At 36.2% G+C, this 27338-nt stretch overlaps 4 protein-coding genes across 4 annotated transcripts; 2 read left to right on the forward strand and 2 right to left on the reverse strand.

Annotated features, from left to right (window-relative positions):
- Window positions 1-2096: 2096 nt before the first annotated feature.
- On the reverse strand, window positions 2097-9531 carry LOC147385062 (DNAJ heat shock family protein). Its single transcript, XM_086425484.1, has 3 exons — window positions 9195-9531; window positions 8687-9114; window positions 2097-3118 (listed from the first exon to the last, which is right to left on the reverse strand). The coding sequence occupies exons 1-3, from the start codon at window positions 9357-9359 to the stop codon at window positions 2677-2679; spliced, it is 1035 nt and encodes a 344-aa protein (XP_086281610.1). The 5' UTR covers window positions 9360-9531; the 3' UTR covers window positions 2097-2676.
- Window positions 9532-12976: 3445 nt separating this feature from the next.
- On the forward strand, window positions 12977-17330 carry LOC147385063 (uncharacterized). The gene is made up of 6 exons (XM_086425174.1): window positions 12977-13444; window positions 15052-15180; window positions 15274-15394; window positions 15485-15566; window positions 16168-16321; window positions 16911-17330. Exons 1-6 carry the CDS (start codon window positions 13136-13138, stop codon window positions 17040-17042), a joined length of 927 nt encoding a protein of 308 aa, XP_086281300.1. The 5' UTR covers window positions 12977-13135; the 3' UTR covers window positions 17043-17330.
- Window positions 17331-18223: 893 nt separating this feature from the next.
- Window positions 18224-19732, forward strand: LOC147385064 (Rhodanese/Cell cycle control phosphatase superfamily protein). Its single transcript, XM_086425175.1, has 2 exons — window positions 18224-18726; window positions 19408-19732. Exons 1-2 carry the CDS (start codon window positions 18275-18277, stop codon window positions 19610-19612), a joined length of 657 nt encoding a protein of 218 aa, XP_086281301.1. The 5' UTR covers window positions 18224-18274; the 3' UTR covers window positions 19613-19732.
- Window positions 19733-23449: 3717 nt separating this feature from the next.
- LOC147385065 (pyridoxal 5'-phosphate synthase subunit PDX1.3) lies at window positions 23450-24926 on the reverse strand. The gene is made up of 2 exons (XM_086425173.1): window positions 24788-24926; window positions 23450-24667 (listed from the first exon to the last, which is right to left on the reverse strand). The coding sequence occupies exon 2, from the start codon at window positions 24618-24620 to the stop codon at window positions 23688-23690; it is 933 nt and encodes a 310-aa protein (XP_086281299.1). The 5' UTR covers window positions 24621-24667; window positions 24788-24926; the 3' UTR covers window positions 23450-23687.
- Window positions 24927-27338: the final 2412 nt, after the last annotated feature.

Here is a 27338-nt window from a genome sequence, read left to right on the forward strand (position 1 = left end):
TATGCTTTGCTTTTAAGGCTCAGACATCTCATAAATTATAATCATCATCGAAGTCTTATCCCAATGATTTGGGATGAGTTAAACAAATCTTGTTCCTCCGTTCAATTTTGTCCATACCAATGTATCATTCTCTATACAAATTGATTGGTAAATACCATTCAAACTCCTTTTAATTTATTTTTTTTCAAAAAAAAATAAATAAATAAAATCGTGATTGATTATCTTTATTTTGTTGCCTTTAATTTTTGTTGTTTGGTTTTCACAATTTTTCTCAAGGATCTTTAAATAGAAAAAATAAATTATTCAAAGTTTTTTTCTTATAAAAAAATTTAGTATGTAGTCAATAAATTATTAACAAATCTATATTAAATAGATTGATTACTTTTCCAAAAGAATAATGATTTTCTAACTCCCCCTATACTCTCTTGACGTGCCATGTGCATAGAACCATAGATTTTCCTTACTAAGATTTCAAATCTTACAAAGTGTCATTAAGGCTACCTGAATTACCACATTTGGTAATCCAACACAACAGCCTTCTAGAGTTCATGGAAAAACTCTCATTAAAAAAACTAAAATTTTGAACTTGATCTAAGGTGTTGAAAATGGACAAACTCTCAAAACTTAAAACTAAAAATTCAACGGTGAAAAATAATAATTTTTCAAAGTTTTTAGAATTTCGTCCACTGCATGGATCATGATTTTGATGCCAACATGTGAGCTCACGACACTTAGTAAGATTTCAAATCTTAGTCAGGCTAGACTGACTCAAAGGAAATTGCACAATAACCTGACCTCCAAAGGAATCTTAGTCCTTTGATTTTTCAAATTATCTCATAATTCTTGGATGCAAGTTTTGATTTTTATAATTGATCTTGTTCTTTTAAATATTATTTTCTAGGCAATTCAAATTAATGTGTTTTGTTTTTTTCAAAGTAGATAGAATTTTGTCCTCAACAACCTTAAAGCAGTGAATCATGTTTTTTATGTCACAAGGTGAGCCCAAGGACCCTTCGTATGGGTGAAATCCTTAATAACATAGCAAGGCTAGTTGGCCTGGTACGGTGTTTAGTGATGGTGGTGAGAGAAAGATGAGTAGGAAGAACATGATAAAAATACATGTCGCTTTCCTTTACAGATGGATGAGCCATTGTTGTTGGAGATGAGATGACAAGTGTGTTTGGAGGTACTAAATAATTGACAATTTAAACCAATTAAATTGTCCATAAAAACCATGAAGGAAAATATTTCAAAAGAAGATGAGAGTTAGCATAGGAGTGTGAAGCAGTGATCCTGGTGGCAAGCTGAGTCTTGATAAGCTCCTTATGAAGCATGGGGTCAAGTGTTCGAAACCCCCACAAAGCATCGAATTCCTTGGGGCCACCCTCCAGGGTTTGGTTGACCCTCGGCTCAACCATTTGTACGTAGGACTTTCGGAGGGGGAGGGGGTAGGGTGTGTGTGTGTGTGTGACCGTAAGGGTGGGGATACCCACAATAAGGAAAAAAAAAAAGAAGAGAGAATAGGAGTAGTCTTATCTTGTGTTCTTCCAATTTTTTGCATTAGTCAAGGACATGTTAGTGCAGTTCCAAGTGAGCTGAGCCTGCATTGTGACTACTCTCAAGGCAAAGGTGCTAACATAAGATTACTTCTATTACCAAACCTACTTTTACTCATAAAACACCAATTAATGGATTACTAAGGGTCTAAAACGGTGGGGAAAACCAATCTTTCTCCACCTTTTTATTCTTCAAGCTGTAAAGAGTGATTCATTGCCGAAACTTGAAATGTTATATAGAACTTAGTCTTTCATGAAGAGTTCGGAAAGAAAATAAATGGAATAGAACTCCATTGTCTTCCTCCAAGATGGAATTTTAATCTTCTTTAGATGGATTTTTCTAGAATTGTATCCAAAGAAAAAGAGAAGTAAAATAAGAAAATAAGAGAAAGCTGAAGACCAAGAGAGACATATTTGTTGGGTGTGTTAATCATTATTTTGTTGTCATATTTAACTCTATAAACCAATAATTATAACTAAAAGTTGGTGTGGCAATAAAATTTCTCTAAAATTAATTTCCACAAACACAGGCTCAAAACATCCATAACAGTAAAGAATCAACCCAAAGTGTCAAAGCATTGTTGTTTCTACATAACCCATAAATCTCTTAGTAAATTAATCCTTATTACTGATTCAAAAGCAAAAATAACAGAAATAAATCCAACATCCAACTGATCTTGGATTTGAACCACCACAAACCAGAAAACACCAACACAAAGGATGTGAGAGAGCATCTGAAACTTTTCCAGGATTTGCAGAACCTCTAGTGCCATAGAATAGAAATGGGTTTGAACTCGGTTCAACATAAGTGAATCGAGACTAAGCAGAAACCCTGATATAAGGGTACAGAGGGCCTTCAGATACCAAGAGGTCAAAAGGGTTTGTGCCACTTTTGCCGATGAGTGGATTGGCAATATTTGGCACTCGCAAGAACAGAAAAAAGCGAACCAAAAAAACAAAGGAGAAACATCAACCTATACTACTATATTCCTACAGTGGCATCTTTCATGAAATTCTGAATTTTCAAAGCAGTGCCCCAATTTCCATTTCTGAAGAAGCCAACAAAAGACAAAAAAATGGAGACAAACTTAAAAGACTTAACCAGACTTACCACCATCATTCATGAAGATGTCAACAACCTCTTGATGCCTGTCTTCTGCTCCGAAGTAAGTCTGGAGGGGAACTTAATGTTGAATTTGATTCTCAAGTTACCTTTCCTTGTAGGATCCTTCGGGATGGGCATCCCTTCACCTTTGACGACTTCTTCATATGTGGGACTGATGACAGAAGTGATGGGGATGGTAAGATTCCGCCCATCAAGGGATGTTACCTGTGCAGTGTAACCTGTCAGAGCTTCCACAAGAGATATCTTCTTGGAGATGACGAGATCATTGCCATCTCTCTTGAAGGTATCGTGAGATTTCTCATCGATGATGAAGACCAAATCTGCAGGTATATAACCTCGTTGTTCGTTGCCCTTCTCTGGGAAAGTGATTTTTGTTCCTTTCTTCCAGCCTGGTTTGATCTCTATTGTCAGGATTTCCTCTACAGTTGTAGACCTCCTATAGATATAAAATAATGGAAATAACATAGTTACACCGCATGAAAATTTAATCGTTCAGCATAACAGTGAAGCACATGGAGAAGAACATATTCTGCAGAAGAAAGCCTATAATGAATAGACTTCGCCTTTTTGATGTAAAATAGAAAATTCTACAACTTGAAACCATTACGAGGAGGAACTAATGAGGGATTATATGATTAATAGCATTTGGAAGCAACCACGTGAATTGGACTAGTTCATTCACAAGATGCAGCTTTGATTTTTGAAGGCAACTTCTTTCATTAGTTAAGCCATCAACCAGCACGCCTACCAATTCAGAATTAAGGGTTTCAGCCTGCTCATTAACCCATATAGATAGAAGCCATGTGGGGCTTGTTTGTGCAATCGAAAGTGGCTTTCTTCATTTGGCTGGCGGCCTTCGGTAAAATCCTTTCTGATAATCTTATGGTTAGAGGCTTTGTTGGCTTATTTTATTTTATTTAAAAAAAAAAAGAGGCTTTCTTGGCCCAAACTTCTGTTGTATGTGCAGGGCAAATGGAGAGTCAGTTGCCCATATATTGCTTCATTGTCCTTTCTTGGTCAAGTTATGGTTTCATTTATTCGGTTTTTTTGGGTGTTCTTGGGTGCTTCCGTTCTACATATTCTTGGGTAGAATAAGAACACTATGGTCCATCATCCCTTTTGCCAATTGCTGGGCCAGCTGGCGAGAAAGAAATAGAAGAGTTTCTGAGGGGCGGGCAGTACTATACAGGATTTGGTCTTGGAAGTTTGTTTTACTGGAGCAAATTAGAACCAGATTTCAAAGGAGTGTTTTTTGAGGAGTTTGTATTTAGGTGGATGCCTGTGTACGGAGTAGTGTACTTTTCTTTGTTTTTTTCCCTTTGTGATTCTGCGGATGGTTATCTCAATCGCCGCCTTTTTTTCAATTATTATATTTTTTACCTATCAGGAAAAGAAAAAAAAAAAAACCATCATTGCCAAACATGATTTTGGATTTTTCATTTACCTTCGCCAAGTTGTGAAGGCACGATTTTTGAAGAAACAAGGTCGTGACAAACTGAAATGAAGAAAACGATTTTAGAAGCACCGCCTTTTAAGAATCAGGAGAACATCCATCAAAATGTTTTCCAAGTTACATGATCCCCAAAACGAACTGCATTATAAATCCTCAATCTAAGTTCAAAGGTACTCTCACCACGATTCAAAACCTAAATGGAAAAGACCTCTCGTCCCACAATGGAGCGAAAAACGCTAGTCAATCTTTTCTTCCAAGGGATTCACAGTCCTCTGGTTCCCATTCATGCAAACACCATCCTACAAGTTTTTTCATAGCCAAATGGCCACAAAACTTTCCAATCTTTTCTTGCAAAGCAATTAACGTCTTAATATGTAGATAATAATATCTCAATGTTACTGTAAAACAAAACCTTCTTTTGCTCCTCCCACTCCAAGCATACTTGCTTATGACCCTAACTTTGTTTTCAACCCCAAACATCTCTATCCATCCTGGCCAAACTTAGAGAATTGTGTGATTCGCCTTCATCCATACCGAGTCCTAGTGTTCATTTTCTTCAAAATGCTCCACAGAATGGCTAAATAAAGGAACCTCCATAACAAAGAAAAAACTCATTCTTGGAGATTTTGGGCTTGTTATACCTTTGGGCGAAGCAGAACATTGAGTTCAAGGGGATTACTTTTGATGACTTCGTTTTTAGATGGAACTCTTTATGTAGTCTTTGATGCTTTAATTTCTTTTTGATTTGTAGTTTGTTTAGAGGCTTTCTCGGCCTCTTTATATTTTGTCTCTTTCAATCAATATATTACACTTATCAAAAAAAAAAAAACTCATTGTACACCAACCACAAAACAATCTTATGATTGCAACAATAACAAACCCTCATCCCAAGGATTTAATGTTGGCTAAACATTCCACTCTGTCTAGAACCAATCCCACAATTGACTGAGGTATAATCCAGTGAATCCTAAACTGATGCTCAAAGAAAACACCCCAAACGACATAAGCCAAGCCACAGCAAAGAAAAACTGGTTTACTGATTCACCATTAACCTTGCACATAGAACAAAAATTGACCTAAACATATTTTTGGAAGATAAGATGATCAATTGTAAGGGTTGTTTAGGACACTTGTCCCAACAAAAAAGAATGATACTGAGGGGACTTCTTGAGCTTCAAAGAAAAAGTTGGGAACATTGTGAATGGTTTGAATGCCAAGATCGGTAGAAAGAACTCACTGAGAATAGAGCTTTCGTGTTCCAGACCAATAATCTATTTCTTCATTCAAAGGATTAATTAGAAGAACCTCCAACAGGGGAAAAAGAAGAGGGATCAAATTTATCTCCCAATTGTTTAAATTTCTTCTACAATGGAAATTCCAAGAAAGGTTACCACCACTCAAAATTAAGAAGTCTTCGACAAGACTCCCTTTCAATGAGAATGGAACTAGCAAGACCTTCTCCAGAGGAAATCATTGCATGACTAACCTTCACAAAATATCCCCCACCTTTCTAAATTGAGTAACAAACCCCTTTGATAACTAAAAATCTTGAGAATACACTTCCAAATGTTACAATCATAAGATAAAGAAGATCTCCTCCACCATCCCATTATCAAACATATCTACACAATTACTTTCCTCCAAAGATTGTCACTCCTTCCCAAGCCTTTAGTGTCATGTTCCTAAAAGTGTTTCTCTCATGTTCCATGGCCCCTTGATCCCCAACCCCAACACTCTTGGGATACACATGAATTTTAGGCTACCAAATGGTATTTGAAAATATCAACTTTGGTATTCCAAAGAAAATCTCTCATACGCCTCTCCAATTTACTAACCACAATAAATGGCTTTTTAAAGAGAGACATGAAGTGAAGCCATTTGTAGATAGGATGCTCTTTAAAAGGATGATCATACCTCCATTTGAGAGAGATTCAATTTACCCATTATCTAGTCTAGTTTTGAACCTCACGACAATAGGGTCCTAAATATTCTTTCCAAACATTTGGCCATCCCAAGGGAGGTTCCCCAAGATATATATATAGTGAGGGGAGGGCCCTACAACACTACCTAACAAATAAACAAGGTTTTCCCAACCTAATTTGTGCTATCCCCTAGACTAAGCATATGAAAAATACTCAACCTATTCGTGGTTTGCCCATATGAACAAAGAGGGCGTCAAGCACGAATTGCAAGTGAAAAATTCTAACATTCTCATTCTCCATCCTAAACCCCTCAATGGCTACAATCACCATAGCTCTTTTTTATCTTTTGTGTGAGAGCTTCGCCCACTACGACGAGGAGAATGGGCGAAAGAGGGTCTCTTGACATAAACCTCTAGAGCTAATGAAGTAACCAACTAGATATCCATTGACCCATGGAATGAGTCTAAAGATACATATTTTCAAGGCTATCCTACCCATGAGATAATCCAAAAATAAATAAAAAATTGTAAGTATAAATTTATTGATAGAAAAGCAAAGCAAAAGGAGGATGGGATGTCCTCCAAAAGTACAAAAGAAGAACCTAACAAACAAACAAAACACGCTCCAATGATCTTTACAAAGAGTAAAGCTCACCCATCTAAACACAAAATCCTTGAAAAAAACCCTTCGAAGTATTTACTCAGTTTGAACCAAAAGAAGAGTAAACACAAAATCTCTAAGATCACGTCCCCTGTTGACTTCTCCTGGCCCTAAAAGACCCTTTTGTCCTCTCCTACCACACTCCCCAACTGATAGTAAAAGGAAGGATGACCCAAAGATACCTCTTTGTGCTAGAGAAGATGATGTGATTCCATTCAATGAAAAGAAACTGAATAAAAAACGAAAGAAGCCAATCCAAATTGAAAATGAGAAGAAAATGAGCCCAAATCTCCAAAGAAAAAACACAATGAATTAGAAGATGACTTTCAGATTCCCCACTCTTCTTACAAAGATGGTAAAATTTTGGACTTGAAACTCCCCGTTTCATAAAGTTTTCCCAGGTAAGGATCTTCCCAAGAGAGGCCAACCAAACAAAAAAAGAAACCCAAGATGAGTTTCCATTTACACGAACCCAAAATTTTTGCCCTATTTCTAATATATATGCATTTGTTGGCCACCAAAGACAAGTTGCTTATTTAAAAAAAAAAAAAAAACTCTTGAGAGACAATAGACTGCATGACTTTCCAAGTCCTAATGGCCACAATTTTTTGCAATGACTCTTTGACGCTAAAGCTAAGACTAAGACTATTAAACAATATTCCAAAGAAGATCTAGAAGGGAAACCGGTTCTTTAGATAGGATCTCATAAAATTTCACCACTCCTCTTATCTCTTCTTCCCTTCTAAGGATTATCTCGTTTATATTCAAATGAGGAAGCCTACCACATCTTCCAACATTGGCAACTCCATGGAAAAACTTTCTAACATTGTCCTCCCTTCCTTAAACCATCTCCCAATTGCTTTTTGTCTCCAAATAATTTCCTCCAAATTAACTACTTTCTTATTCGGATTAGAGATTAATCCATTGGCACAACTCTTCTACGGAAGTAACATCCAGTTCCTCTTTCTATCTATTGTCGCAATTATTGTTCTAGCTAAACGACAAAAGTACACGCTAAAATAAATATTATAAGGAAAATGTCAAGCTTCCAATGAATCTAATTTGATTCCAGATATGAATCCATCAATGTATTCGTGTAGAACGTAATCCCAACAATAATGGTTCTAGAGCCATATATTTACATAAAACTACACAATCCTTTGGCACCACTCTTCTACAAAAGTATTGTCCCCTTCTTCTTTCTCTCTATTGTCGCATTTACAGTCCTAGCTATACAAAAAAAGTAAACGTTAAAATGAATATTATAAAGAAAATTTCAAGCTTACAATAAATCTAATTTGATTCCAGATATGCAAATCCATCAACAATTCGTGTAGAATGTAAACCCACCAAATCGAATATCACGAGGAAGTCTATTGTATCTTCTAACATTGTCCTCCCTTACATGATCCATCTCCCAAGCGATTTTTTGTCACCAATTAATTTCTTCCAATTTTACCACTTTCTTATTGAGATCGAGATTAATCCTTTAGCACCACTCTTCTTCAAAAGTATCATCCCCTTCTTTCTATCTATTGTAGCAATTATTGTTCTAGCTAAACGACAAAAGTACAAGTTAAAAAAAATATTATAAAGAAAATGCCAAGCTGCCAATCAATCTAATTCGATTCCATACATGCAAATCCATCAACATATTCGTTTAATAAAACATAAACCCACCAATTAAGGTTCTAGAACCAAATATTTACATCAAACTACACTCGATACACATAAAATTCAACAAATATAATGTCAACAAAGATACCATAATCCCCATTTTAGCACTCCAGCTATTAAATGGACTAATCAAAAGATGGCATTTCAATCAACACAAAAATAACAATCAAGTTCCGAAGTGAACCAACCAACAAACAAACAAACACCCAATCCTCAAAATCAAATCATACCAATTCATATAAAACCCAATTAGATAAAATTTCATAATTAAGAATCCAAACAAGAAACTCACCCACTCGAATCCAGAACATCTCTTGAAATCTTCATCTTTTTGGTGGTTCCCTTATATAAATCCTCCAAAGTACAAGTCAATGTCTTCTGAATCGCTGGCGACTTCCTGGGCAAATTACCCGAACCCTCACCACCTCCACCTCTAAATTGAGAAAAGATGTCCTCCCCAAACATGCCCCTTGGAAACCCAGACCCACCGGCACGTGACCCGCCCATGTCACCCATCCCACCAAACGGGCTCGAAAACCCGAAGAACTCAGAGAAGATATCATCCGCGCTCCTTGGGTTGAACCGGAACGTGGTGGGTCCGCCACCACTGGTTTCGTACGAACCAGGGAATCCACCAGCACCTGGCGGTGGGACCTGGCCTTTGAGACCTTCTTCACCGTATTGGTCGTAGATTGCTCTCTTTTGAGAATCACTCAGAACCTGAAAACCAGGGATTCGATTAATTAGAATCAAAGAAGTAAAGATGAAGATGAAATTAAGATTTGATTTGGGAATTTTACATCGTAAGCTTCAGAGATTTGTTTGAATTTGGCTTCAGCTTCTTTCTTGTTGTTAGGGTTTTTGTCTGGATGCCATTTCATGGCGAGCTTCCGATACGCTTTCTTCAAGTCATCATCTTTCGCGCTACGATCCACCTGAAGAACCTTGTAGTAATCCACACCCATCTCTCTCTCTCGGTTTCAGTTGTACCAGAGAAGATACTAGAGAGAGGTTGTGAGCTGTGGGACTGTGAGAGCCTTGGCTCCTGAAACAAGTTTGATAATGGGTCGAGGGTTTTGTGTGTCCCAAAACAATTTAGATCCAATTTCGGCCCATGAAATTTAACAAATTGGGTATCTCGCTTTGTCTTTCTTTTCTTACATTATTATTATTATTTATAGGCTTGATTCCATCTAATCATGGAGTATATATGACACACACACCAAAAACAAAAAAATAAGTTTTGGCCTTGATTTTTATGTTCGCTTCTTCTTCTTTTCTTTTTTTAACTATGGGGGTGTATGGACCGGAAAGTTTAACTAGCAGGGACGAGTAAATTGGCCTCTTAGAACATCATATCTCAACTAATGAGGGGATGAATTTATGTGGTACATGTGATATCTCATAAACCACACATACCAGGTAAGTTGAGATAATTTTTGTGGCTGATCAACAAGGGGACTTGAACTCAAGACCTCTCATTTTTTAAGAGAGAGGTCCTGACCATTATGCTCAACATTCTTTGATTAGCATTTGAATTTTGTTAATTTAAAAAAATGTCAAATCTTTCTTATTCTAATTTTGATGATTTTAGGAATTTTTGGCGAGCTTCACTGATTTCATTTGATGTGAGGTTTATGACTAGGTTATTTGATTCTTAAAACAATCTATTTTTTATGGGATCAGATAGCCAAGCTCCCGAGACCATCTTATTAAGTCTATGAGCTCAGTGATTAGCCATAGGTTTTATTTGCGGAATCTTAAACTGTCTAAGACCCATTTACAGTTAATGTGATCGTTTTTGGATGTTCAAAGTCCAATTATGATTTCTAAAGGGCTTTCTTGAGATATTAGAGATGCATGTAACGAATCTTTTTTTTCGTTATAATATTATGTATAGTAATCTTTAACATTTAATCATAATATGCATGAATCTCTACCCAAATCATTGATTAGATAGGATTGAAAACTATATCGAATCAACTTACGATTCCTTTTTTTTTTTTTCTCTTGATAATCAGGAATCCCTGTAGATAGCGGGTCGGGCCCGTATTTGGGATTTGCCCAATCCATAGACCATAGTTTTTTCCAAGGACTAGTCTCGAGGCACGTGTAATGCCCACACATCACACGCGCTAGGTAAGTGAGGGTAAGCCCTCGTGGGTGGTCCCTGAAGAATTAACGCTCATACTGAATATCGAAGTCACGACCTACATGCATTAAACTCACGATTCCTTATTAATCACGATCATTAAATCTAGGAGTACTGTCTTTGTCAAAGATTTAATACCAATTGTCGTAGTATTACGACTTGAATCACATTATTATACCATATTTAGGGCATTTTCAAACTCAAATAAAGAACATAATTTGAGTAATTAAATTGTAAACACCTAACCTTTGTGGACCATCTGATCAAAATCGTTAGAAAAAGCTGATCAAAACCAGATACTCTTACAGGCTCCAAACCCATCATGGAGTCTAGAGGATGTTGAGGGCTAGGGTATGCAATAAGGGGGATGATCCACCACTAGAAATTATTGGATTGTTTTAGGCACTTATTCCATTTGAATGGACAATTTGAATGTGATTTATTTTTCTTAATTAATTCACAATGGTAATGCAATTTGACAATTCAATTAGGAATTTGATGTTATTGTTATCCATAAGTTCAATTATTACACCAACCTTTTCTTATACTGCATTAATTATATCATTACACCAAATTTTTATTATCACACCACACTCTCCTTGTCTTCCACTCCTATGACTTCTCTCTCTCTCTCTCTCTCTAATGGGGGGTGTTTGGACTTACGTCTGACTAGGGGGACTGGATGAGCCATGACTAAAACCAAGGTACATGGGACCCTCTCCTGGGCACGTGCAATGCCCACACATAACATGCACTAGGTAAGTGAGGGAACGCCCTTGAAGGTGGTCCTGAGGAAATATTGCTCATATTTAAGGATCTTTGGACAATCTCCAAAACCACACGGATTGCGATGGTAGTGATGGTGGCAACGACAATAATGGCAATTAATGACAATGACGACATTCTTCTTTTATGCTTTCTCATTTATCTAAGAATCTCTCTCCAAATATTTTTCTTTGACTACATTTCTTTATTTTTATTTAGTGTTTTAAAAATCGAGTTGGACTGGGTTGGACCAAATCCGTTAGCTTCTACAGATCAAGTCAATCGAAAAAAACCTAATTTAAAAAAAAATTAATTTGGATTGTTCAGTTTAATTGATCAACTAATTTGATTTTTTTGGTGATTTTTAACATATCCCTCCAAGATTTGATGAAGATTTGAGATGCCTCTTCTATTGAAATTTATGAGATGCCCCCTTGACCTAAAGTCTTCTCTTATAAATTAATGAAAAATGATTTAACTTAGGAAGATTTTAATTGTTGGACATACATTGATTGTGACATTGGAAAAATATCACTACAACCCCCCTAAAATTCATTCTTATTAAAAAATAAAAAATAGAAAATAAAAAATTATTATTTTTTACTTGATCCATGTTTTGAAAAATGCACAACCACTAAACTCTTAAATTTCAAATTCAAATCCCATGGAAATTATTATTATTATTTTTAATTGTCAAAATCTATTAATCTATATCCCTAAACCATTAGATCATAATCTTGAAGTTGAAGTAACTTGATTTGGGGAAGAAGCCAAATCAATTTACTTAAATTTCACTTTTTAGTTCGATCGATTAGACCCACAAGTCAAACTAGTTTGAACCGACCTGATCAATCATGATCAATCCAAATTTTAAAGCATTACTTTTATCTTTTTATGATCTCTCTTTCTTTATTTCAATTACAAACTTTAGAAGAAAATATAATGAGATGAGATGATAGAAAAATCACAAAGCCTTAATCTTGATCCTCCTCCCTAACTTATTCTCTCTCCCCTTTCACTCTTATTGGTTTAGGTTGTAACAATTTAGATAAAAAAAAAAAAAAAACTTTGGAATCTATTTATTAATGATTACAACTTTTGCTTCAGGATTTTGTGTTTGGGAGAAGTAGAAGTTTAGAATCTAGGAAGCTACATTCAGGTGAATCTTGTTTGTTACAAAAATTGACAAAAAAGTAGTAAAGAAAGGTCAAATTGATTATGTTATTTAATTGATGAACTAAGAAGAATGAAGGGTGAAATCATCATTTCATCCCCTATACATCTTTCGGTGTTGGCTTCTCATGATGGCTTGTGCACGAAAGCAGTCCCAACAAAACTTCTCAAAAACACAATTTTGGACTTCTCACAAAAACTAGTGAAATAGAAGCTGTTACTAACAAACATGCTTCTCCGGCTTTTTCGGTTCAAAGCCCCCCTACACCCTCACATTAAAAAAAAAAAAGACGTAACAAACAAGCCCTTAATATCCCAACATCATGTAAATCCTTTACTTTTAAGATTGGTGTATTATAAAAAACTTAAGGTGTAACAATAGAAGTTTTCATTCAAGTTTCTAAGCATCTTTCATTGGATCTGATTGGTCGCCGAAGGGACCCACATAAAGCCATTCTTTTGTCCTGCTTCTCCCTCCCTATGAATCAGAGGGAGACCTTGCAGCAGAGTCAAGAAAGCCACGAGAGAGAGAGAGAGAGAGAGAGAGAGAGATTTTGAACCCATTGAAGCTTATCTTACTATGCGAAGAACCAAAATCAGCTCTTATAGGGAGAAAAGTTAACACCTTTTCTATCTGAGCGAGAAGCGGCCATGGCCGAGTTGGCTCAGTCAGAAATCTACGTCCCTAAAACCCTAACAATATGGAGAGCTCTGATGAACTTTTTGTCTTTCTTCTTTCAAATCTTCATTCAGATCGTGAAGGGTACACCTTCAATGTCGCAAGTTCTCTCCTTTATGGGCTTTCGATACCCTTTGCTCACTTCGTCTTCTTCTTCCTCTTTCCAGCCTTTGCCCCTCGTTGAACTCCCTCTACGAGACACACCTCCTCCTCCTCCTACAGCGCACTTTAGCACTAACGAAGATGATCACGATAGAGATCAACGGATTGACAAGCTTACGGTAATTGTAAAAATCATTTTTTAGGAATTGGGTCCTGTTCTTATTTCTGTGTTTTTTTTTTATCAGTTTCTTTTGATGGTAATTTTTTTTTATAACAATTATGTTTGTTTAACTTCCTAGATAATAATTTGCAGAAAAGGTTGATTTCATATATATTTAAAAATTATGTTTGTTTAATTTCCTAGATAAAAATTTGCAGAAAAGGTTGAATTTTTATTTATTTGTAAAAATATGCAAGAAAAAAAAAAAAAGAAAAAAGAAAAAAAGGAAGGGATTGAGGTCTGAGGGTGATTCAAAAGTCAAGAGCATCATTTGTGAGCTATAAACAATGATGGATGAACTATAAACTTGACAAGACTTCATGTTTGATTAAATATATGTGGTGTATGATTGGATTAACTGTAGTTGATTAACTACCAAGAAGATTTCAGAAGAGTAAACCAAAGTCCAGCAACAATAAACCGATCGTTGTCTTCGATGAATAATAATATTGCAGGAATTTAATCAGTCATAGATCGAGGCTCATGGGCTTAGACCCATAGCTCAATTGGTTCCACACATGGCAAAGCAACTTTGAGGTCGTGGGTTCAAGTACAGCTTACCCATAAGAAATAAATAAATCGAGGTTTGTGCCTTGCGCGATAACCTAATGGAGTTCATTCATTTTCACTCGATGTGTATGACACTGAACGATCCACATGTGTCTCTCCTCCTGAGATTCAACAATCTGCTTATCTATGTACTCACACTATTCTGAGAGGGGGAAAAAAACAGTAAAGCAGGAGAAAATGGATGCAACAAGTGGGGTTCTGCACTTTTCTCTTTGGTGTTTTGGTGTTCGATGTTGCAGAGTGAAAAAAGTCCCAAAACAGGGACAAGTCTCCAACTGAAAAGGCAAAACTTGAGACAAGGTCTCCAACTGAAACAAATGGCAGAGAACTCCTGATGTACTCAGGAGGTGAGAACATTAGAGAATGATTTTATGACATCTTTGAAAGTGGAGCACAACTTAAAGTAGACCCATAGCTCGGCTGGTTTGACACATTGCAAAACAACTTTGAGGTTGTGGTTCAAGTTCTGCTTACCCTTAAAAATAAATAAAAAAACTTTGAGTAGAAAATGATTCTCACAGCCTTAGAACCCATGCCCTCGCCTGGCCAACTTGGTGTGCGTGTGTGCTTTCTGTTAACCACTCTCACTTGGAGGCTTTTACAAACCTCTCACTCAGTTTCCATATATTAGGTGGTCTCAAGAGTTTCTCATAGGTAATACCTACGCCAAAAAATCTCACAATAGACAATAACAAAATATTAAACTTGTTAAGGCCACTTTTATTAAAAAAAAAAAAAAAAAAATCATTCAAAATAAAGTTATTTTTCTCAAATTCCCAACAAGTGGGACCCCCCCCCCCCCCCCCCATCATAAGTAGGTTAGGTATAACATGGAATGTTCCTTCTATGCCATTGCATTGAATTGGTGTCTAAAATTTGGTCGTGGTGGTTTTATTCTTATTTCAGTAAGCCCATGGTGCCAAAATATTTTTTGAGTGACTGACTACAAACTCTTCAAAATAAAATATATTTTAATAAATGCACCTTGGCATGCAGGTAGTTCTTGACTTGGATGAGACACTAGTGTGTGCATATGAGACATCTAGCTTGCCTTCCATCATTCGTAATCACGCTACAGAAGCCGGGTTAAAGTGGTTCGAGCTGGAGTGTGTATCTTCGGACAAGGTCCACCTCTAATACATGTTATTCTTATTGCTTTGGTTATCTAATTGTGCTTTGTAAATGAAACTTACTTGAACATAAATAACTTGGCTAAAGGACTACGATGGAAAACCTAAGGTGAATCATGTCACAGTGTTCGAGCGTCCCGGCTTGCATGAATTCCTAAAACAGAGTAGTGAATTTGTGGATCTTGTGCTCTTCACTGCTGGGCTTGAAGGTTCGCATATTGGTTCATTATTTTTCTGTTTTCCTCTCTATCTGTATTTTCCTTAATTCCTTATATTTATCATCTTTAGGTGTCCTACAGGTTATGCTAGACCACTTGTTGATAGAATAGACATTGAAAATCGAATTGGCCTTCGTCTTTATCGGCCTTCCACAATTAGCACGTAAGTCTTACTTCTATTCAACAATATTGACATGAAGATATCTAAAAAATTTATGCCAAAATTGTTTTTGCGTGTGTGTGGCCGTGTGTATGGGGGTTGGGAGGGGGGGTGTGGTAAAATCTTCGAGTAGAGATGATGAGCTTGACACTTACAAGTTGTGAGTACATGTTCTACCAAATGAATGTTGATTACTAATCCTTACTAAGTGATGTGGCATTGATACTTGTCTCAAACCGTGATGGTTGATTTCTGAGCGTTTAGTTTAGCACATTTTCTAGGACCAAATTTGAAAAAGTTGAGAAACTTTGGAATCAAAGGTTAAAATGACAAAGTGAATCACAATTCATCTTTAATTGTTCTCTTTTCTGCTAGTTTAATTCAATAGTGCATGGTTCTAGGCTTCTATAATATAACAACTTTGAGGTTAATCACATGATGGGTATGATGAAGAAAGCTCTGGAAATGTCATGGTGCACTTCTTGAGATGTCGTGATGTTTCAGTGATTTAGTTGATGACGATGAACTTAGTTTCCTGAAGTTTGAACTTAAAACTTAAATTTACCTTGTTTAATGAAACCATTGGCATTATTACAAATCACAGGCAGTATCGGGAACACGTGAAGGATCTGTCTTGTTTATCGAAAGACATCACCCGAACTGTCATTATCGATAACAACCCATTCAGTTTCCTGTTGCAACCACTGAATGGAATACCATGCATTCCGTTTTCTGCCGGACAGCCTTTCGATGAACAGGTATCGTAAATTACATCAGATCAAACCTTATAAAAAAATGAATGAATTTGTGGCACCATGGCATGTAGGGGTGCAACATGGCTCGGTTTAGGGCCAAATTGGAACTGAAACCGGCGTAAGTCGGTTCTACTAAATAAGAACCAGAACCGAACCAAATTTCCCATATAACTGAGCCAAACAATCCGAACTAAGGTCAGTTTGGTTCTGTTCAGTTCTGTGGGTTGTCAATATCTTATAAACCTCCTTGGAAGCAACATATTTTTAATGAAAAAATAAATAATGGACATGAAATTTCATATAATAAGTCATTAATCTATATAAAGAAAAGTCATTTATCGATGTCCTCACCCTAAAAAGTAGTAAGCCATTAAGGGTTCGGTTCTATACAAGCCCTGAACCGAGAACTGAACCAAATTGTCAATTTTCTCAACCCAGAACCCAACCGCAACTTGTTCCAAACCAGTCCAAAGCTATCAGTTTGGTTCAGTTCTCAGTTTGAATTGGGCTAAGTTCCACCCCTAAGTCGGCCTCAAAACTTCTTATTTGTTTGCTCTTCAACTCTTTGATCTATCATTTTGGTCTCGTTCAGCTTTTGGAGGTACTTCTACCTCTTCTTAAGCACTTGTCTCTGCAAAAGGATGTGAGGCCCGTTCTTTATGAAAGGTTCCACATGCCCGAATGGTTTCAAAAACATGGTATCCCTGCTCCGAATTGGACATAATAGATTAACTATTCTTAGGACATGTGGGCCGATATCTTGTGTACGTACAAGGAAGTGTGCCTCTCTCCTTCATCGGGACTTAATTGTAAATTATCGTTACGTTTTTAGGTGCCATTGACAAAATTCCAAGTATTCTAGCTTTGTACACTACTTGAATTGGGTAGTCGTATTTAGTTTGATTTGACTACAATTTGTTCCTAAATTTGTTTATATGATTGAAGTTGTATTGTAAGAGAGATACCAAACAGGTTGACAGTGTTCACAAGCTTGTCGATTTTTGTTGTAACACTTTCTACCATCCTTCACTACTTTCTTAGCTTGAAGATCCAGAAAATAGTTTTCTTGGAAAATTGATTTCAGGTTTATGATTGTGCGGTTTAATGGATAAATTATTTTTCTGGAAAATGTTACTGTATTTGTAGAGAAAATATTCTTACCCCACCCCAATGACATTTTCCTAGGTGTAATCAAACACTGACAAGCGTTTTTTGAGGAAATGCATTTTCAGAGGTTCGTTTTATGATGAAATTCATATTCCTAGAAAATCATTTTCTTAGCCATCATAGCGTTTTCAAAGTTTTATTTTCTAATGAAATTGATTTTCTCAAGAAATCGTTTTTTCACACCCTTAAAAAGGACTTACTTCATGTGTTTTACATGGGACTTCATTCTAAAGCTACATACCATTGGATCGGTACTAGCCATTGATTCATTTCCGATAGATCCTAGCCTTCTATTTGGGAGAAAATATCTAAAAACATAAATGAAGGAACAAGAACTAAAAGAAACCAATTTTTCTTTAGAGATATTCTATTAATAGCACACCAACTTTTACTTACAACACACCAACTCCTTTTGAAATTAAACAGTTATCTACATATAGATTGGTGTGTTATAAGTAAAAGATGGTGTGTTAATAGAAGCTCTGTTTTCTAAAACATCCATTCTTAATTCACATCAATCAACCAAAATGTCAAGACCATGATTAAAAGTGCTCAAATCCAGTGGTTAGATTTTATCAATCACACTGATTTTGATAGATAGATCCATCAAAGGGTAGCAAAATCATGTGGGGACAGGGCCTAGTGTTCCACATGTAGAAAAAGGAGGTGGAGTTACGTAATACTACTAAACACCAGTAGTAGTGGATCTTTTCCAAAATATATATTTGATAGGTTGCCTTTTCTTTGGAATTCGGATAAGAGAGAGAGAAGAGTGAGTGAGAGAGAGAAATGGCAATTTATCTAAGCAAGCTTTGTGCCTTGAAGTATGAGAAGAAGCTTAGGCCACAACCCTCCATCAATCATCCCAGACCTCGTGTCCGCACCAATGCAGTCTCTCGTACTAGTGCCCGAGAACTGATACAGACTGGCACAGTTAGGTCTGTATCGGGAAAGGAGGTCATCTCAGCTATGAGAGATGAAGGTTATATACTCCTTGACATTAGACCCATATGGGAGAGAGGGAAGGCATATGTGCCAGGATCTCTACATGTGCCACTCTTCATAAAAGACATTGATAATAGTCCCCTAACACTACTTAAGAAATGGGTGCACTTTGGTTACATTGGGCTATGGACTGGACAACATTTGACAACCATCGATTCTAATTTTCTTAGCCAAGTCGAGACATCGGTCCCCGACAAGGAGGCCAAACTACTTGTTGTTTGTGGAGAAGGACTAAGGTGAGATCTTAATATTAATCGTGTTTTTGATAGATGTATTGGATATGGGGTCATAGATTTGAGTTTGGTCTAAGCTCATTTTGTTCAAGTTAAAGGCCAAGCTTGATTCGATTATTTAAGAACAATGATTTCCTAATGCCCCCTTTGACATACGCCCCTATCACGGAATCGTAGATAATTTGCCTAGGGATATGCAAATTATAAATCTTTTTCTTGTGTATCCCGAGGCAAACTAATGGGGGAGTATGTTAGACGAGGGTGTCAGATTATCACGACTTTTATCTAAAATACCTTAAAAATTAAGTATTAACTTGTTTTGATATCTCATCTCGTCCGTGAACCTGACCGGGTCATCTCAGACAATTTTTCCGATACGTTTGAGACGTTTCGTTCAACAATGAGAAAAATGGACGTGGGTTTTAAATCTCGTCTAATACATTGACTTGTCCGTCCGTCTTGTTGCTGGACGATACGTCTCGGTCTCGGTCAAGTTTTGAAACCATGCCTGAAAGTCATATTTACTAGGAAAGTTCATTCTCTCATCCATATTCCGTGCCCAAGCGTATAGAACCCCCAAGGTTTTTTGGGGGAAAATCTAGGTTTCTTTTTGGCAAGATTGTAGATGGGAGGCATTTTTGTCATTTTTTTTTTTCCGCACATGGCTCTATTGTTGTTACTTAGGTCTTTGATGGCTATCACGAGACTACATGTTGGGGGTTATCGAAACTTAGGGTGGTTGGTCGGAGGGTTTAATCGAGCTGAAGACGATGATTTTCCGGCCGTTGAAGGGACTAGCAAGTTGCAATATGCCACAATAGGGGGTGTTTCCTACTATTTTCTCCAAATTCTTATACTCTTACAAGCTGTTGGTAAGAAGGGTTCATAACTTGATGTTAGCAGACTCATTAAACTTTCTAAATTTTGAGAGCTGATGTGCTCATTTCTTTTAATGTATAAGTTGTATAACTTAAGAGTGAATAATGTTGGCTTGGGAAAATCTCTCTCTCTCTCTCTCTGATTTGAACATACCCCTCCACATTTTGATGAATATTTGAAATACCCCTATGTTTTCAAACTGATGACATACCCTTCTTGTCGATGACATCTATTAGAATGATCAAAATACTCTCATCTTCAAACAGTAACCAAAGACCTTTGAATTTTCTTTGCAAAACAGGTCATATTCAAACTCTTCATCCTCTAAATTACTTCTAATCTATCAAATCTCATCTTTAGTCATTTGTTTTGAATGTCGCCTTAGTCCCCCAGTAGAAAACCCATAATTTTTCTATAAAAAATTCCATCTTCTACTTCAAAAACCTGCTTTTGTTCTTAAGGTTTGAAGGTTGAAGTAAACAAAATATTAAATTTGAACATGACGTAACAAAATGTTACCAAAGAGGTTGAAGACTAGTTGTTTTGCAAAGAAAAAATTGAATTCTTTGATCAAAGATGAGAACAAGTAATCAATTGGTCAATCAAAGAAGATTAAGGTCAAGGGAGGTAGGACTTAAAATGAATCAGATTTTATCCGAAATCTGAGTGAACCGAATCCGGTTTTTAGCAAATTTGATTTTTTCAAGCATACCTGAATCAAAATATGGGTTGAATATGGGTTGATGTCCCTTGACTGAGTTGGATACGGACCCATCCCTATATCCACCTATATCTGAATGATATATTATTTTGTATATTGTATATTATATTTTTATATTTTTTAGTCTATCATTCATCACCAAAAAAATATTATTAGTAGGGATCAAAGCTTCTTTTCAAAAGGGGAAAGGTCTTGAGTTACATCACATTTTTTAATAAATTACTTTGCAATGGTTTGTAATTATACGACCCGATTGACCTGAATTAATTAATCCGGTTGAATCGGATTTGGATATGGATTTAATGAAAGTAAAAAAATAGATATGGTTTGAGCTAGTAGGATTCAAGTTGGATCCGTATCTAGATTTGAGTCCGAATTAAAAAACCAGATATGGATATGGATATGGATATGAATATGGATATGGATAGACACATTTCGACTTGAACCTGACCCGTTTTAAGCCCTAGAGGGAGGCATGTTATCAGCTTCAAAGCCCTGGGTATAACTCAAATGTTCACAAAAATGTGGAGGGGCATGCCTAAATCACCTTTTTGTTAGGTGGAAGGCATTTCACATTCCTTTCTCTTTTTGATTTACATACATGTTAGATTCCCTTTCCTCCTGTTAGAGAACACCTCATTCATTTAGATTTTAAAAATGGACACCTCATCCAAGCCTTACCCCCAGAGATTTGGGTCGACTAAATAATTCTTATTCCTCCATTCCATTGTTGAAAATCAAACTGAAAACTTTATTTTAGTGTTAAAAAATAAATAGAACAATAATTCCTGATCAAATCAATTTGATTGAGAAATGCGCAAACACTTCTTAAAGATAATCAAAACCTCCTATTTATATAAGGAAAAATGACAACACTATCCCCGAAATTCAACCTGACATGGACTCAATCGTATTCCTCTACAAGTTAACACTACTCGATAAGAACTTGTAATTTACCTCTTTAGAATATCCAAAAAAGGATGAAGAAATTAAATCTCACAAAAGAGTGTAAAAAAACTGAGATGCTAAAATCAACGGGGTTAAGGGATTTATAATTATATAGTAGTAAAAGAGATGTACTTGGAACAATGAATCACCATTAACTGACATTTGTTATTTTGAAAGTTATTTGCTAAGCTGATGAACCAATGGCATGATGCCACGTGTATTAAATAAGCAAAAGTAATTGATCATTAAGAAAAAATTCAGTGAGAAAATTTGGGAGCAGTTTAAGTGTGTTAATTTTAGTAATTTTTCAGAACACATGACGGTGCTTAGCATATAACTTTCAAAACATCAAATCTCTGTTCATTAATTGATACATGTCTCACAAATTCTTCAAACTTAGGTGCATTGTACATGTATTTATTATATATATGTTCTAAACAAATTTACAAGTTCACTCACCTAGGATTTATGAATGAACCTTAATTTATGAAAAAATAAAAATGCTATTTGATCGATGCACCTATTAATTTGAGCCATGAACTTAGATTTGGCTATGGATACAATAAACTTCTTTGTTTCATTTTTTCAAATCATATATCCCCTTTGGAAAGAAATTTAAAAACTCATTTAATAAAATATTTTATAAATTTGATTTATTTAAATCATAAACCACCAAACACTTGCATCAAATGAGTGTGATGCATGCTGGTAAATAATCAACTTATCTAAATCCATGCAATATGTACATAACACGAAAGTATTTGATAACTATTCGAATGAAATTATAAATATTCATTGAAATACAGTAGATGATACACTTGCAATAATAGAAAGATATGTGCAACATGATTGACATGGTTTGATTACGTGCAACAAAGTCCGAATTTTACATCCTCATTAAAAAGAAATGTGCAAGTTGAATGCTCTAAAAGAATGAGAAGACCTCCTGAAAGAATGTGAATTGTGGTAGTGAGAGCGAATATGAGCACACTTGCAATCAGCCAACCCCAAAATTTTGAGTTAAGGGTCCCTGTGATGAGAAATGATACATGTGTGTAACACGTACGAGTTTACTACAAGCTATGATACCAAGTTGGGGGTGTAAAATTTGGACTTTGTTGCACATAATTAACAGAAAAAAATGGCAAGATATCAATATATACGGCTAGGAACTGAAATCAAGAGTTTGATGTTAGCAGATGGGCATGAATGAGCAGTATACTGCAAGACTTTTGAGATTAGGGACGAAGCCATAAGAGATTAGAGATTAAGTACTTGGATAACTCATGGGATACCAAACAAATAAAAACTGAAAACTTAAACGAAAAAAAAAAAAAAAAAATGAAATCTAAATCATTGCAGTGATGGCTTTAACCTTTTCAATCAAATACAGAACCACAATATGAGAGATGAAGAAGATTTCAGCTTTCAAATTAGATTTCATTGACATTGGAACTAAAATGATTCCATCCCAAGTCGGGAAATTTACGAACCTTATCAAATTAATATGACATTCATAGTCTTGGTGTGAGTTTCTCCCCCTTGAAACCAAGATGTCTTGACCAATAATTCAATGGATATCATGGCCCCCCTAAATTTTCTTCCAAGAAAACTGTACTCAAACCTACTTAGACCTCTACATAAACTCACTATTTTTAGGGAGTATAAGTAGCTTAACCTATGAACTTAAAAAAGTACCGAAGTCGTGGGATGGGGTTGGAATGATTGGTTATTTGAGAGAACAAACGGCCAGTTGAAACCTATCGATAGAATGATAGATTAAAAGCTGCTTGAAATGAACACCTTGATTATGATTTGAACATATAAACTATAAGATTTTGGATGAACAAAGCTTTTAGCAACTCCGCTACATGAACCACTGAGACCAGTTACACATACAAGCGATTACAAATTTGTGATAGATAACTTCATTGATCAATCCTTCTGATGGACCGATATTAAATGTATTGAGAAAAGTACGACAAAAATAATGAGGACATCTTTACACCTTTCAATGGCTATCCAAACCAAGACCACACAAACTAAGCAAGTAAAAGATGAATCTTAGACCCAAAAGAATACATAGATTTCTATACAAAAGAATTGCAGAGAGTTTAGATATTTCAATTATCCAAGTAAAATAACAAACTCATCCAATTATTCCAAACCAATCCACCATTCTAAAATATTCTAAAGTACTATTATTAAAGATTATAAGAAACCAACATAACCAATTCTTAAACAACAACATTCTTCAGTTACACAGATTAAATCATCTTATAATCTCAGTAATCTATGTGAAATAGATAAAAAACAACTAAATTTAGATAACCCAACAAGTTTCCAAACCTATCAAGACAGCATGTGAAGTAAAACTAACATTCATATAGACCATCAACCTCACCTCCAATCCCCTTTACTCCGATCGATTTGCGTACCTCTCCACCTTCTCATCCTTGAGATTCAGCCCCACCATGGCTTCACCCAATCCACAACTCACATCAGCAAGAGTCCTAGGATCGCTATAATGGGTCACAGCTTGCACAATTGCCTGGGCACGACGGGCTGGGTCACCACTCTTGAACACACCCGATCCAACAAACACACCATCACAACCCAATTGCATCATTAGGGCTGCATCAGCAGGAGTTGCAACCCCACCTGCAGCGAATTGAACAACAGGAAGCCTACCTAATTGCTTTGTCTGCATCACCAAATCATAAGGAGCCGATATTTTCTTCGCAAAAGCGAAGACCTCATCATCGTCCATGTTACTAAGAACCCTAATATCACCCATTACAGACCTCACATGCCTTACAGCCTCAATAATGTTACCAGTTCCAGCCTCTCCTTTAGTCCGAATCATTGCGGCTCCTTCCCTAATCCGACGAAGAGCCTCACCGAGGTTTCTACAACCACAAACAAATGGAATCCTGAAATTGTGTTTGTTAATGTGGTGTTCATCGTCGGCTAGGGTTAGAACTTCGCTCTCGTCGATGTAGTCGACCCCAATTGCTTCTAAGATCTGGGCTTCGACGAAATGCCCAATTCTGGCTTTCGCCATAACGGGTATTGTAACAGCCTGTTTGATCTCTTTGATTAGACCAGGATCGCTCATGCGGGCGACCCCGCCTTGAGCTCGGATGTCGGCCGGTACACGTTCTAGCGCCATTACGGCGCATGCACCGGCCTCTTCGGCGATCCTGGCCTGCTCGGCGTTTACGACGTCCATGATGACACCACCACGGAGCATCTGAGCCAAACCCACCTTCACGGAGAAGGGAGATTGTTTGCTGGCTTCAGTCATGGCTCCGTTACCGTAAACTGTAACAACCCCTGTTCCAGCCATTGTTATTTGGAGAGAGATGAAATGGGTGTCTGATTGATCTTCAAAACCTGCAAAACAAAATCAAATCAAACGTGATATAGAAGTTAGATTTGGGGAAATTTGAGAGAAACCCTAGAAAGAGATGAAGAGAGGGAAGAGAAGAGGAGAGGAGAGGAGAGAGAACTCACACAGAAGGAAGTAAGGAGCGGAAGTTGCGAGTTACGAGAGAGGAGGAGAAATGAGGGTATAAATAGAGAGGGATTGAGCGGTTCTCTTGGTGAAATGGATTTGGTCCGTATTAGGCGATTAGGATTGGCACACCAATTGTTTTTAACCATACCTCAAATTTTATTGTATTCTAACTAGTTATAAAGATAGAATATTTTTATATTTTTCTTTAGTATCCTTTTATTGTTTTTAAATATAAGGTGAAAATGATTGAAGAAAATGGAGGTATGTAGTCATTTTTTTCTTGCTCTCTTAAGTTCTTTACAATCTTTTTTTAATCACCCAAACCCTTTTTCTTTGTACTATGACCGCTAGGACTATGGACGACCATTGTAGTGGTGGCGGCTACAAAGGGAAGAATGTGGACTGAATCCTAGCCCTACTCGTGGTAGGGTTTAAAGGGGGTTGGAAGGGTAGGAAAGGTCGTAGTTCAACGTAGTCTACCCTAAGGTTCTTGCAATTCAAATCAATTCAGCTTGGTTGAGTTGAGTTGAGATGAGATGAGCTGAGCTGAGTTGGTTACTTGTTTGGAAGAGCAAAACATATGGTTGAGGCGAGCTTAACCATGTCTCCAATTGGAATGGGAGAATCTCAAGAATCTAGGAGTAATTGACCATGTCAATCATATTCTTTTGCAAATAGATAATTTTCTATCTTACAAAAGCTTTCCCTAAATAGATTTGAAGATCTGAGAAATGGTTATCGAGGATCTCCGTAAGGAAATGGATGAATTACTTAGGGAGGAGGGGGTTAAGGAAATGGATTAGCCTATACATGGGAGATGAGGCCATACAGGAAAGGACTTTTTGGTAGTTGTTTTAACTTTATAACAATTACTTTTCTACAACTTTGATACTAAGTTGATCGTCATTGGTGCCTCAACTCGATTTTTCTACAGAATTATGTTACTTGTCGTCCTAATATTTTGATTTTTTATTCTTCAACGATATTTTCAAAGTGGCAACCTAAAAATTCAAAGTAGCAACATACCCCAAGAGCCCACTTGTCCATTCTCATTCTCAAATCCCTAAATTCAAGAGAAAAACATGAGGACTAAATATTGCTTAAACCCTAAGAGAGACTCAAGTTCCATGTATACAATAACAAAAATCAAAGAAGTTAAAACAACAATAAAACCTTATTTTAAACATTTGGGAAATAAAAAATGTCACATATATGCCTTTAAATGTTAAATAAAGTCGAAACATTTGATAGATTCAAGAAAAACTAGTAAACCCTACAAGAAGACTATAAGGTTTCTCCCCTTTTCCTTCTACCTTTCTTCTACCATTGGCTTTTAGTAGAGAAGAGAAGGGATTTGATAAGATGGAAAGTTCTTAAATGGTGGGTATATATCATTATTTGGTGTTTTATATGTAATAAAGTTCTATTCACATAAAGTTGATGCAACAATAAAATCACTCTAATTTAGTATTTGATTACTATAAGTAAAGATTGGTGTGGCAATATACGCTTTCTTTATTAGTTCTGAGTAAATGGAGGGGTTGATCCTGTATGACTGAGAGTTGAATAACTAAAACACCATTTTTGTCTTCTCTGACACTTGGCACACTAATCGAGTCCCTCCAAGTTAGTTTTTGGACAAAGAGAGGACAGAATAAAATAGTAAAAGTAGATTTGAAGATGCATCAAACCCTAGAATTGGATCTTAATCCCATAAAACTCTGTAAGGTACAGGTACCCAGCCTCTTCTGTGATACAAAATCGATCAAGATCTCATCCGTGTCACTTTGTGTCCATCAAGGTTGTACACCATAGTTTTTCATTAAATGATTTAGTCATACCCCTCCTACCTATTTGATGAATATTTGAGCCCTAATGATTTTCTCACTCGAGCTTGGGCTGTACTTGACTGACATGGTAAGGACATAGAACCGTTGATCTTTTTCTGTGCATCTTGAAGAAAAAATCTATGATTCTGTGCTCTTGCCAAGTCAGTTGAGTACAAATCGAGTGAAAATGTTCGAGTCAGAAAATCACGACTTATATTTGAGAAGCATTGTTTTTTCATTTTAAATAGATAACATGATCTCTTATTGACTAATAAAAGTAAGAATCAAGATCACTTAAGGTGTTCTAATCTTATATAGAATAGGAATGGTATTTTACCGTAACATGTTTTGGTTGGAGTTTATAGCATATCGAGCTCTTAACTAAGCCATTTTTTATATTGCATGCACCCTATGTATTTAATCTCCAACCAAAACGTGTCAGGTAAACACCAAATTTTATTATAGGAATGAGACATCGTTCTGGATAATGACTTAAAAATAATCAGAATGACCTCATTTTCAATCTCTAACAAAAAAATGTTTATTTTTCTCACATTCCATCATCGTCTTCAAGCTTGTCTTGATACATTATTTATAATCAATTCAACCTCATATTCAATCTATCAATTTTACTTTAACCCTTATAGAAAATCCTTGATTTGTTTACACAAATTACATTATCTTTTATTTCTCCAAATACCTTTTTTTGTTTTGCTTA

This window comes from Akebia trifoliata, chromosome 15, assembly GCF_017979445.1.
Source record: "Akebia trifoliata isolate Shusen 1 chromosome 15, ASM1797944v1, whole genome shotgun sequence".
Classification (NCBI taxonomy): Eukaryota; Viridiplantae; Streptophyta; class Magnoliopsida; order Ranunculales; family Lardizabalaceae; genus Akebia; species Akebia trifoliata.

Coding starts and splice junctions, on each gene's coding strand:
- LOC147385062 (XM_086425484.1), bottom strand. CDS start 9,359: ATGGGTGTGGATTACTACAAGGTTCTTCAGGTGGATCGTAGCGCGAAA. Junction 9,115..9,194: donor AAATCTCTGAAGCTTACGAT/GTAAAATTCCCA, acceptor CCTGGTTTTCAG/GTTCTGAGTGATTCTCAAAA. Junction 3,119..8,686: donor GATGTTCTGGATTCGAGTGG/GTGAGTTTCTTG, acceptor TTATATCTATAG/GAGGTCTACAACTGTAGAGG.
- LOC147385063 (XM_086425174.1), top strand. CDS start 13,136: ATGGCCGAGTTGGCTCAGTCAGAAATCTACGTCCCTAAAACCCTAACA. Junction 15,181..15,273: donor AGTGTGTATCTTCGGACAAG/GTCCACCTCTAA, acceptor ACTTGGCTAAAG/GACTACGATGGAAAACCTAA. Junction 16,322..16,910: donor GACAGCCTTTCGATGAACAG/GTATCGTAAATT, acceptor GGTCTCGTTCAG/CTTTTGGAGGTACTTCTACC.
- LOC147385064 (XM_086425175.1), top strand. CDS start 18,275: ATGGCAATTTATCTAAGCAAGCTTTGTGCCTTGAAGTATGAGAAGAAG. Junction 18,727..19,407: donor GTTTGTGGAGAAGGACTAAG/GTGAGATCTTAA, acceptor GTTGTTACTTAG/GTCTTTGATGGCTATCACGA.
- LOC147385065 (XM_086425173.1), bottom strand. CDS start 24,620: ATGGCTGGAACAGGGGTTGTTACAGTTTACGGTAACGGAGCCATGACT.